Source organism: Thamnophis elegans, chromosome 3, assembly GCF_009769535.1.
Source record: "Thamnophis elegans isolate rThaEle1 chromosome 3, rThaEle1.pri, whole genome shotgun sequence".
Lineage (NCBI taxonomy): Eukaryota > Metazoa > Chordata > Lepidosauria > Squamata > Colubridae > Thamnophis > Thamnophis elegans.
Genome location: NC_045543.1, coordinates 74,653,348 through 74,666,427, shown reverse-complemented (window position 1 = coordinate 74,666,427; position 13,080 = coordinate 74,653,348). Strand labels below are relative to the sequence as shown.

The 13,080-nt window shown below is 38.0% G+C and overlaps 1 protein-coding gene across 1 annotated transcript in view; it reads right to left on the bottom strand.

Annotated features, from left to right (window-relative positions):
• The window catches only part of GLDC (glycine decarboxylase), a 41,210-nt gene that overhangs the window by 15,774 nt on the left and 12,356 nt on the right, over positions 1 to 13,080 (bottom strand). The window contains exons 3-12 of the mRNA XM_032212964.1: positions 12,079 to 12,214; positions 7,877 to 8,041; positions 7,213 to 7,290; positions 6,820 to 6,967; positions 5,632 to 5,828; positions 2,512 to 2,608; positions 2,172 to 2,277; positions 1,339 to 1,478; positions 789 to 869; positions 121 to 218 (exon numbers count right to left, since the gene is read on the bottom strand). Coding sequence (XP_032068855.1) covers positions 121 to 218; positions 789 to 869; positions 1,339 to 1,478; positions 2,172 to 2,277; positions 2,512 to 2,608; positions 5,632 to 5,828; positions 6,820 to 6,967; positions 7,213 to 7,290; positions 7,877 to 8,041; positions 12,079 to 12,214 — 1,246 coding nt within the window. The remainder of the gene's footprint in view (positions 1 to 120; positions 219 to 788; positions 870 to 1,338; positions 1,479 to 2,171; positions 2,278 to 2,511; positions 2,609 to 5,631; positions 5,829 to 6,819; positions 6,968 to 7,212; positions 7,291 to 7,876; positions 8,042 to 12,078; positions 12,215 to 13,080) is intronic.

The window sequence follows — 13,080 nt, the reverse complement described above, 5'->3', positions numbered from 1 at the left end:
TAGCTTAATATTTTAACTTGCCAGCATTGCTTTTCTGGAATATCACTTACCTCATTTTCATCTTTGTATTACTTTATCAACCAACAAGAGACCAAAAAAATTCCAAAAAGTTTTACAAACCTGTTAAATACTTGGTGTGTTAGGAATGTTGATGTTCTCTTAAACTGAGTAGCAAAAATGCCTTTTGTTTCTTCATCCATATTCTCTGCAACTAATTCCTTTCAAATATAAAAGAAGCAGTCAATCTCTTTTCTCCTCTCAGAATTAATTTGGTTTTCATTCTTGGATAGTAACTATTTTTTTGGAGTGGGGGGAACTGTCCCTTCAGTGGTTTGGCTGGGGTTGCATTTATCTTTGTATAATCTATTATGAAGTAAAATCTGCTCAGTTCAGAAACAGGATTATTTACTTTCAAAAGAAATTGAGTTTCAATCTGCAAGTATACCTTCTAATGTTGTTATCTTAGTCTGAAGTGCAACTGGAAACTGTTGCACACAATGAGATATTTGAGGATATTATTTATAACTTTTTGATTTCAAAATGGTAAAATTTCACAGAGATTGTGAAGGCTCAAAACTGTGAAGTTATGGATAGTGTTAAAATTTGGGAATGATACAAGTTGCTTTATTGAACTTCCCTTCACACTGCTGAAAGTTTAAAATATTTTCCCAGTACCTTCTGTGATATTGATGAATGGATGAGAATCCAGGCATTACTATTGACATTATGGACTGAGTTATGTTCTATGTTGGTACATTATTAAGTTTTCTAATCAGTGATATACTTACAGCTGAAGATTCACAACCAAAAATCCACAGTAGATCATCTAGGTCTTTTTCATTTACAGTTTCATCAAGAGAAACTCCAAGCTATTGACAGTTGAAAGAAAGAAAGGACACAACTTCTAAGTTCATCAATGCAAGTGTTTCAATATGTTCTATCAATGAGCTACACTGAAAGAATATCAGAATATATAATCTGAATGACATAATCTGAATGACATTTATTAATACCCCCTATACATCATGCATAGTGTTCTAATAATTACTATGAACATCAACAATTTAAAAATGTTGTTTCTGGAATGTTCTTTCTTCTAACACACATTCAGTGGCTGTTTACTGAGCTTCCCTTATGAAACGACTGAGTTTTTTAGAGCACTGATGACGTTACCTAGAATAGTAATGAAATGTCTACAAGAAAACCACCATCCTCAGAGAGCACTAAAGGCCTCAGAGTTTCTTAGATTTTATTTTTATTTTTATTCTCTTTAAAGAGAAAATGATAATGGATAAACGCATTAGAACCACTTCTGAGTATCCTTAAGCTGTCACTTACTGTGCCGTCAGGGTAAATCCGAAAGTTTATCTGTCTCTGGGCTGCCCTTTGCAAGACCTCTTCGATGTCACACCCACACTGGATTTTCAAGGTATCAAAATATAGGTCATGTTGGAGTTGATGACCTGCTCTCTTCAGACCTAACAAACACAAAGCCATTCAGATGTTATGCACAATTGTGTTCAATATGTCTTTCATTTTTTATAATTTGAAGCTGAGTCCTAGTCCTGCCTTATGCATAAAAGCCAGCTGGGTGATGTTGGACCAGTCTCTTTCTCTCTCTCAGCATAACTCATCTCACAGGGTTGTCGTTGTTGAGAAATTAAGAAAGGAAGGAATATTTGGCATGTTCACGGCCTTGATATTTATAAAGATAATAAAAGGTGGTATGTAAACAAATAAATATGGCTGCTATTGGCAACTATGTTGGCACTATTGGTGACTGACTCTTCATATTACTAGACTTGGATCAAATTATTCTAAGTTGCTTTACAAATCTATTTTAGGAATCATTACACTTTACAATGTCAAGAAAAGAAACTGTGGTGGCACAGTGGTTAGAATGCAGTATTGCAGTCTATTCTGACCAACTCGAGGTTGACTCAGCCTTCCACCCTTCTGAGGTTGGTGAAATGAGGACCCAGATTGTTGGGGACAATATGTTGACATTGTATATTGCTCAGAGAGTGTTTTAAGCACCTCAGAGTGGTATATAATTCTAAGTGCCATTGGTATTGCTATTTACAGTGTAGCCTTGGGAGTTTATTCAAATTCCCCAACATTAAATTTGCTCCTTTTGGACAGGGTATTGCTATGTTTGAAGGGTCACTCACCTTCTGCCAAGATTAGAGTAGCATTGTGGACTCTCTTGGCAATGTACTTTAATCCATTTGCACCATGATAAACTCCAAACATGGCAGCCATGTTAGCCAGAAGGGCCTAAGAAGCAGGAATTGGGATTAAATAAATTTACGTGTATAAACATGAGGCAACTGAGATACTACATCATGTAGACTTGGAATAACTTTATTGCCACTTTAAATGTACACTAATCACATACATTAAAACGAAATTTCATTGCATACAACTCTCAAAGGATCACCACCTCAAATATATACTACATAAACATAATTCTAGTTCAGATGTATAATCAAGGATTGAAGAAAAACCCACCTGCGCCGTACAGATATTGCTGGTAGCTTTATCTCTCCTGATGTGCTGTTCTCTGGTTTGCAACGCAAGCCGGTATACTTCTTTTCCATTAGCATCTCTTGAAACATGCACAAAGGAAAAAATATATGACTTTTTTCAATTTAAATAGACAAAGGCTATTTGATTTTGTTAACAAAAAAATACTTCCAATGTTGGGGCATTCATAACTTCTGGAGGCAAGCTGTTCTATAGAACAATTAATCAGTGGAACAGCTTGCCTCCAGAAGTTGTGAATACCCCAACACTGGAAGTCTTTAAGAAGATGTTGGATAGCCATTTGTCTGAAACGGTATAGGGTTTCCTGCCTGGGCAGGGGATTGGACTAGAAGACCTCCAAGGTCCCTTCCAACTCTGGTATTGTATTGTATTGTATTGTATTGTATTGTATTGTATTGTATTGTATTGTATTGTATTGTATTTTAAATGATTAATAATATTTTGGTAAAATAAAACATATAGTAAAATGAATAATTTGGAATATGAAACTCCCTAAATTATTCCTGAATCAAGGCAGTTTTCTTTTGTTATCACCTGATGCAATACTATGGTTTGACAAATTGCATGTTTATGAAACAAGGCACTGCAAAGAGGCTACTCAGCTATGCCATCATGGACAATGTAATCCTCAATTCAAACTAAGAATTCCTAACTTCTTTTAGTACAAGTACCAAATCCGGGATACATAGATTTACATAGAATTGCCGCTAGATGGCAGTGAAGAAATACAGAAAATCATGACTTGTTGCTGCCATCAAGTGGTGTTCAGAATTCCTGCATCCCAATTCTAGTAGTCCTTTTTCTTTTCTTTTTTATATTTTGGAGAACACGCCATGGATGAACATCAGTTGCCAGTCACAAAAATATCACCTATATCAAAAGGCTAAAACAACTTGGGACTAGCGTCCATTGTATTAATAGCTTTAGAATTTAGTTGGGGTTCAAAGGCCTTGTTGGAAACCTGGATTATGCTTGAAGCTGGTGCTTTGCTTTCTATCAATTTAGTATCTCGTTCAGGTTTTCAATTGAAGAGAGCTTAAAGAAAGTTAAAATTAGGAAAGTCAGAATGCATGGTGAACCAACAGACATGTACACACACACAGAGACACACAGACACACAGACACACAGACACACACAGTTGCCTTGAGGCAACATGCTGGAGTCTGAGGATCTACTATAAAAAATCCTTTAGAAAAGGAGATGGAGCATTATATCTGTGATAAATACATACCTTACCTAGAGTTCTGGAAATCTACAATACTGTGAATATAGAGCTCCCATTAAGAACACAAGAGCCTTGGTTTAGATCTGTCTAACCCAAATGTTACACATTCACTAACTGGACACGCTTGGGAAACTAATAAGACTGGACAGGACAGTGATGTCCTCTACAATTGTCCTTTTTCATCAACCCGCATGTTGAAAAGAAAGGAATTATCAGTGTGCAGGGAGAGACACATGCAGAGAAATGAATGAGGAATCTTGAGAAGACACCAAAGACTTTCTGTGTGCAAAGGAACCCTGAACTGGACATTTCTGGGTTCCTGCTCACTATTTTTTCTCTGCAAATGTTTTCCTATATCTGCCTTAATTATGGGGGTGGGTGGGACACAATGTTTTTATTTTTAACCTCAAACCAAAGAGACTCCTGAGACTATTTTATTATAGGTCCTTGAATTCTTTGTGCTGGATATACAGCAACATTATTTTTTTAAGGGCACCTCTTCCATTATTCGTTCAGGACGGGTTCATTTTCCGTTAGGATATTGAATTTAGTCGCTTTAGGAACAGTAAAGTGTACAGTAGGCCAAAACACACAGTTGGAGTGGATTAGTTAGAGAGCACTGTCTCATGCGTGAGGCAATCTACGCTATGATTGGTTGCCTTAAGTATAAAGGCGGAGTTTCCCTTTTTCTCCCTCCCTTTTTTTTGTATGTGTCCTGTATACTGTTTAATTTACCTCATGATGTTCCTGTATTCCTGACTATCTTGTGTTTTTCTTCTTCTTTCTGGCTGATGACAAAGACTGCTGTAAATCTGAATGTTAAATGTCTATATATCTATATATCTATTTAACTATATATCTATAGCTATTTCTGTCTGTCTGTCTGTATGTATGTCTCTATCTGTCTGTCTATCTCTATCTATCTATCATCTATCTATCTATCTATCTATCTATCTATCTATCTATCTATCTATCTATCTATCTATCTATCTATCTATCTCTATTTATCTCTCACTCTCTCATCTATCTATCTATCTCTCTCTCTCTCATCTATCTATCTATCTATCTATCTATCTGACTACAAGTTTGTATTAGTGTCTCCAACTTCATCTGGACAGCTGCTGCGCAATTCTCTGACATTTTCAGGATGCAGGTAAGTATATTTGAGTATAAATTTTGTGAGGGGTGGGTATGGATGGAAGTAAACTTGATAGTAAGCATGTGTTTCAGTAGCATGGATTTAGTTCTGGAAGAGTAGTTATAGGGGAATTAATCTTCTAGAACTAAAAGAAGTCCTCGATTTACGACCACAATTGGAAGTCCTCGACTTGCGACCACAATTGAGCCCAAATTTCTGTTGCTAAGCGAGACAGTTGTTTAGTGAGTTTTGTCCTATTTTACGACCTTGCTTGCCACCATCTTTAAGTGAATCAAGGCAGTTATGAAGTTAGTAACATGGTCATAAAGCGAATCTGGCTTCCCCATTGACTTTGCTCCTCATAAAAGTCACAAAAGGTGATCACATGAGCCCAGGACAATGCTACCGTCATAAATATTGGTCCGTTGCCAAGCATTTGAGTTTAGATCATGTGACCATGCCGCAATGATTGTAAGTGTGAAAAATGATCATAAATCACTTTTTTTCAGTACCATTTGAAGGGTCACTAAATGAACCATTGTAAATCGAGGACTACTTGTATGATCTAAAATCAGCCAAAGATATAAAGAAAAAAAACAACCACTCCATGCTCTCTGGAAAGAGGAAAATACATAAGAAGAGTAGAATTTTTCACAGTCCATGTATAATCCCTTCATGGATTATACGTGGATTCAGATTTTCAACAGAAAGTGACCCTACCTTGTAACTCCCACCATCCTTCCGGGCATCATTCGCACCAGATTCTCTTTGACCGCAAAAAAGGCAGCATGTGGTCCTCCGTACCCAAGAGGCACCCCAAACCTCTGGGAATTGCCTAGAGCAACATCAACTCCAAACTCCCCTGGAGGTCGCAAGATGCAGAGGGCAAGGAGATCGGTGGCACAGCAGGCCAGACTCTGGTACAAGAGAAGCCAATATGTTTGTTTGCTTATTACATTTTGTATGCCACCCATCTCGCTATTGAGTGACTTCAGGCAGCTTAAATTATTATAAATAAGAGAATAAAACAATTACAGGATTAAAACATTCGACAGTAAAAGCAAAAAAAAATTAAGATGAAAATGGATAAAAACCAATGCAGCGATGGAATGGAAGTGAGATCTTGTAATAGTCTACTAGCCACCTTCGAAGTGAGGCACCCCCATCAGGGGTCCAGGCTTTCCAAAAGGCCATGTAGATAAGGGGCCCTCAACCCCTGGACCACGGCTCACTGGAACTGAGCCATGGAAGTGGCGGGTGAGCAGGCGCACCTGCGTGCAGCTCTCTCTCCCACATCGCCAGTCTGCAAAGCTGGAAAGGTTAGGGAACTGCTGATGTAGATAACCATGGGAGTTGTTCCCAGAACAATGTGTATTGATTGTAATGGCGATCACATGACTGCCATAAATCCATCATGTTATTTTTCAGCACCGTCGTAACTTCAAATGATTTCTACACAAGGTAGCTGTTAAGTGAGGACTACCTACACAGATAAGTTACCTCTATTCAGAGGTGGGTTCCTACCGGTTCAGACTGGTTCGGCCGAATAGGTAGTAACTCAGCCTGCCATGCCCCCGAACCAATTTATTGGCGGCGGCACCATCTTGATTTTTGTTTCTGCGCATGCGCAGATCAATCTTCTTTACGAAGATGTAATTTTTTTTTCCTTTTCTATCATTGTGTACATGCACAGACCTTTTTAGGTGCACGCTGAACCGGCAGTAATGCCGGCAGCAACTCACTCCTGCCTCTATTGTGATCAAATGGAGATTGGGAGTTTTGTGGGGGTACAGAAATGCTATGAATCCAATAACTTACTAGATTGGAAAAGCTGACATTGACCTAAAGGACATGTACACTACCAGACATAACCATGGAAGTTGGAAATATTCTTATTGCTTCAATTACCCCGTTCTGATGGGCTTGATCAACCAAGCTTGTAAAGTCTTCTACCTTCCCCTCAGTGTCTGGGTACTGGAACAAGACACCACTGATATCTTTACCGCTGAAATCCATTTCATGAGGTAGCTTCAACTCTACATTTATGCCAGTGTATCTGGAAAGCAATAATGACATACTAAGACAAAGTCATTTCCGAGTAGTGAATATGATTTTTTAAAAAAGAAAAAAGAAACTTAAGCAAGAATATTAAATGCAGAGTTAAAGGTCAGCTTGATCGCCTTCAATAGAAATTGTTTCAAGTAAAGCAATAGTCAATTTTATTAAGGCAGACTACATTACAAAAGAATTTCAAGCAGATTGCTCATTTAATTTTTTTAAAAGATGTAAATCAATCTTTACTTTGCTCTGGTCTGCACCACAGCTATCGTCTGAGGATGGCATCTGATGTCGACATAAAACTTATTTCGCTTATTATGCCTGTTGGAAGGAGAAAACAATAAAATTACTTCAGAATGGGTCATAAAAAGTTCACTCTAAACTGGTAAGTTTCCACTGCTTGTTATTATACAGACAAAAACCTTGTTTTTAATTGGCTTTGACATCTCCTGATCTAAAATTCAAGTTTCTATTCCCAGGAACTTTGGAAAAGATAACAAGTCCACAATCTACCAAAGTCCACAAAAGGGAAATGACTACGAAGTAAGTCATGATTTTGTTATGAATTCTGAGTTGATTACATAAATGTAATGGGTGTTTCCCAGCATGGGGAATGCCTGGAAGTTCAAGTCACGGATCTTAAGGTGGACAAGGATGGACATACCTGATTTAGAATATAGACCTATGGGCTGTTTTCAGTCTCTTCCATATAATAAAATATTTGAGGGTGTCTGCAGGTTGTGAGGAAAAACTCAAGATGCTAGATGATGATGGGACTGTTTTTATGTGCATCTTGACTTTTGTGTTTTGACAACATTGTGCCTTGTGGACAGTCTTGCCCCCTCAACACTAAAGTTTGAGGAACTTTACATCCTCCAAAAGCAGTCTTATGATCTGAGGTTGTTACCTGTGACACAACTGCATGGCTTCTGCTGCTGCTGTTCCTTCATCCAGCAAGGAGGCATTAGCCACATCCATCCTGGTGAGATCACACACCATCGTCTGGTAGTTCAACAAGCTCTCCAGCCTGCCCTGGGAGACTTCTGGCTGATAAGGGGTATACTGAGTCACCCTATTAAAAACAACACATTTTCCCCATTAAGCTTTTCCCCACTTTTCCCCAAGAATACTACAGAACCTTACAGATAATCCTGTGAGTGAATTTTGCCCCATATTACATCTTTTCTTGCCAGTGTTGTTAAGTGACGGACTGCAGTTACCAAGTTAGTAACTTAGTTGTTCAGTGAATCTAATTTTCCTGTTGACTTTGCTTGTCAGAAAGTTGCAAAGTCATACGATCCCACTTTGCAATTTTCTGACAAGCAAAGTGAACGTTAAGCAAAATTAACATCACTTGACAAAACTAGTTGTTACAAATATAATGTCAAAGAAATGCCAACAGAAGTTACACATGAAGTTTAATTCTAATAATTATGTTCCTGAACAGAAGACACCCTCTGAATTTAAGGGCCAAGCATTCTCTATTAGCCCAAGAACACAGGATTATTATTGTGATGATAAATTAAAGGCCCTGAGGAAGAAAGATACATAAAATTAAAGATATTAATTTTGCATATGAAAAACCAATATATTATAGCTTATATTACTATTGATTGATTTACTATCCCTTACTACAACAGTAGAAGAGAAGTAAAAGATCCTGATTTATTTATTTATTCAAGTCTTTTTATTTTTTATTTCCCTTGAAAGCACATATAAACACAAAACACAGATGGCATTGGTTATATTTGGGTACTACTGGAGTACTAATTCAGCATCTTTATTGTCACTGAGATTATAGTGGTTTCATGTTAAAGCATATTACATTAAAAAAACATGGAAAGCATTATAGAGAAGCACTGTGCATAAAACACAGTAGGCAATACGGTTGTGTGTAGTACTGTATCTGTTAGGAACACTGTAAACCACATGAGATAGTACATCAGCTGTGAAGGACCAGGGATGGACACTGCTGATTTAAGGTATTCGTCATAGGAAGTATATAGATCAACTCACATGTTTCTCTTGGAACCTGAATCTCTTCACTGCCTTAGTTAAGAAGGACTTAAACTAACTATCCAAGATCTGAGAGTAAAAGTTAACCCTCATAATGACATCTCAATTTAAATATGTGAAACTATGTCTTAACAAATTTCCCATGAAATATTACTACTGCACAGACCACTATTGTTTATTGCAGAATAAAAAAAATTGTGCGGTGTAAGTAAATTAAATATAGCACATGAAAAATAAATACTGCACAAGCAATAAAGACTGAGGATAACCTGGGTTTTTAGGGTTAAGTCTAGACTGAGACTGGAGTCCCTCAAGAAGCCAAGCATATTTTCAATTCTCTGCCCATTCATTTATGTTCATGTCACATCACTTACTAAATTAACCCAGTTTCTAGGGCAACACAGTCTGAAGTCATTCAGAAACCCAGGCACAACTAGGTTGCTCAGTCTAACACAGCCCCATAACATTATGCCATTAACAATTGATTGTAGGTTATTGAGCCAAGCTATTTTTGTTTGTAGAATAAGCTTTTCCTGTGCTTTTCACTGTATATAAATAAAAACAACAGCTCGGAATAACTTAAAGAACACATATAACCTTTCATTTTTTTAAATCAACACATCTGTAATAATGTGGTATTATGAGAGGAAATCTATTCTCATTAAGAAAAACAACACCATGAACAGCCAATGGCTGTCCTTTATTCTCTGTTACCTATAATTCTTTTGCCCTGCTGAGTTTTATGTGAATTTCATTGATCAACAATCAAAACAGGACATACACCAAAAGTACTACTGCTTGTGTTAACTGGGCCTCCAGTATAGGTAAAGGCAAAGATTTAAAATGAGACGATTGTCTTAAAATGGGAGTACCTTGTAAGAAATAGGTCAGATTCATTCTCTTGTATGCATTCAAGCTGGCAGAGAGACTGGTGGGCCTATTTTGTGACTTAGGGTGCTTTTTACTATGAATATATAACCTATGTCCATGATGGTGAACCTATGGCACACAAGCCGTTGCCCTAGCTCACTCCAGCGTGCTGGCGTGTGCTTGCCAGCCGATATTCAGCTGGTGTGTCCACACTGCCCTTATCTTCCCAGGAGTCTCCACGCAATGCCAGGTAAGTGCAAGGCTTGTGCGGAGGCTCTGGGAGGATGTTTTCAGGCTCTAAGGGCCTCTGGGGGGGGGGGAAGTGATGGGTTCGCCATCACTGACCTATGATGTGCCAACAAACACCTTTAGTAAAAAAAAAAAGCTGAATTAACTTGTTTCAAAAATTGTACAGGCATCTGACCTCAGGGCCAATCCTAATGAAAATTAAAAATGCTTTGTAGATCCTAATATTTGAAGTAATCCCAATTTGAGAAGCAATTACCAGAATAAAGCTAATAACGGAGAACAGAATGTGCCTACAAATCTGATGTAACTCTTCTATATATTTTCTCAAAACAAAATAAGCTTAGCTTTCTTAACACCATGACCTTTACAATCAGATCTGTACAATTGAAATAAAGGAATCATTCATCAAAAGCTGATAAAAATCTCTAACTGGCTGACAGTTCCTCTCTCTCCCTATTATCCTGGGCAAAAAGGAGGATGATTGCGTGGAAGAGCTGTACCTTTGTTTCTCTGAAATCGTCCATGAGCTCCCGAACTGGGCACAAAGGCACCTTTGTCACTTAATAGCATTGTACAGGAACTTCCACACTGTCAATGTTTTTATATACCAAACTTTCAGAATCACATTTGCACCTTCTCCCAAGAAGCTCAATATTGCCACAGTTCCTGCCAGCTGACTAATTGGAGCATGCAAACACTGACATTCCAGTCTGCCCCCACCCCCTTTACAGGCCTTGCTGCTTTTGTTTTGCAGCAAGAAAAAAAATGTGGCCAACGGGCAAAACCATTCCTTGAATCCATCAGGGAAATGGCGCCTTGTTTTCAAGAAGGAGAGAGGGAGACAAGAGGTGGGGTGAGCTTCCTCAGTAACTGTGATGGCTGCTTTTTTTGGGCTGGAAAGAATTACAGAACATATGCCAACAGGCTTTCTTCCCAGGCAGATTACAGGTAGGGCACAGGCAGATCACCCTTCTGGTTTGGGAATGCACAGATAGTCCTTGAGTTACGACTATAATTGAGCCCAAAATTTATGTTGCTAAGTGAGACAGTTATTAAGTGAGACAGTTATTGAGTTTTGCCCTATTTTACAACATTGCTTGCCATGGTTGCTAAGTGAATCACTGCAGTTGTTAAGTTAGTAACACAATTGTTAAGTGAATCTGGTTTCCCCATTGTCTTTGTTTGTCAGAAGGTGCAAAAGGCTAATCACACAATCCCAGGACACTGCAAGTGCCATTAATATGGGTCAGTTGGCAACAGTGGTGGGTTGCCAATTTTTTTTACTACCTGTTTGGGCGCATTCCCATGTGCATGCACAGAAGTGTCCGGGTGGGTGGGCGGAGTCTCCCGCCGCCACTACTACCGGGTCACCCGATCTGGGCCAAACCGGCAGCAACCCAACTCTGGTTGGCAAGCATCTGAATTTTGATCACATGACCATGGGGAAGCTGCAATGGTTATAAGTGTGAAAAATGGTCATAAATCACTTTTTTCAGTGCCATTGTAAATTTGAATGGTTACTAAATGAACTGTTGCAAGTCAAGCACTGCCTGTACTCTACATTTCATTGCAGTCTTAGTGATGTCTAGCCCTCACACAAGACTCCAGAGGAAGAGGTACATCAAGCATTTTTATATCTCAGTATTTGTAATTTTTATACTCTGCACATACTAAGGAAAAGATCTTTATGTGCTATGGGCACTTCCAACACTGCTATTCACACAGAAATACTCTGAGAGGCAATAGCAAGATTCTTATACAATGTATATTTTTTTATATAAATGAATCAATGCATTAAAAGGATTGCATGTAACTTCTGATTTTACATTATAGCTAGGAAAATAGCAAATATAAAGATAGTTTTAATGGAACCACTATAAATTAGAACTTTGGCATTCAAACGTTCTCCAGCATGTTGACTTGGAAAATGCAGTGTGTCTGTGTCTGTGTCTAACTATAAAAATGGTACATTACCATCCAGCGTTCTCCAACAAATTCCTTGCAATGGCTGGAGGGACCGAGCAGTTGTAATAACCCATGCCAATATAAGATCTCCAGATTTTATTCTTGCTGGCAATACTGTATAAAGTTTCAAGAATTTCATTTTCACCTAGAAAGAAATGTGAAGAAAATATTGTGTGAACATTTCAATAAAGGTTAATCAAGCTTTTCACACCTAATGCAACCTAATGTTAACCTATTTTCATGAGAATATACATTATAATGGTCAGCAACATGAGTTGACTCCCTGTTACTTCATTTGCAACTGTCTGCATATTTTGCCCGTTTGTCATTTTGAAATTTATAGAAATGGCTGATTATTAACAATTATTACACAGAACTTTTCAGTTACATTTATTCTTTATGAGTAGTAGTGTAACAACATGGTTTTCAAGAGTTTTTTGAGGTCAAAAATACACTTAAATATTTAATTACATTTTTAAAGGAGCTATATTTATTTTATCTGCATTCTCACATAAATCACATAGTTTCCTTGCACCAATAAAAAGGAAACCAACTATTTTATCTCACTTGAGATATTTAAGCAAGTTCTTTCATTTCACACTGCTTCTTTATGTCTATTTGACATAAATTATGAGACTGTGTAGCGCCCTTTCCTCCTATTTTCCCTCACAGCAGGAATCCTGGGTGGCACATTAGGGTGAGAGTACAAAGTCACCTTGTAAACTGTGCTGGTTGAACTAGAATTTAACTGCCACCAATAACACAGCTTGTTATGTCAAAAACTTAACAAGTCTTTCAGCACATCCCCCATGTTAGATATTCCCCCACCCCTGACAGACTGAAAGAGGTTTCCACCAAGGTCCTTTGTTCCAGCGGGAACAGAGGTTGAATCTCATTGGTCAAGAGGTCTGACAGATCTTCTTAAAAGGGGATGCTGCCTGACCATTCTCCAGCCAGATGTTTACTTGACTCGCAATAAAGAGCTGTTGTTTACTGAAGCCTTTTGTGCCT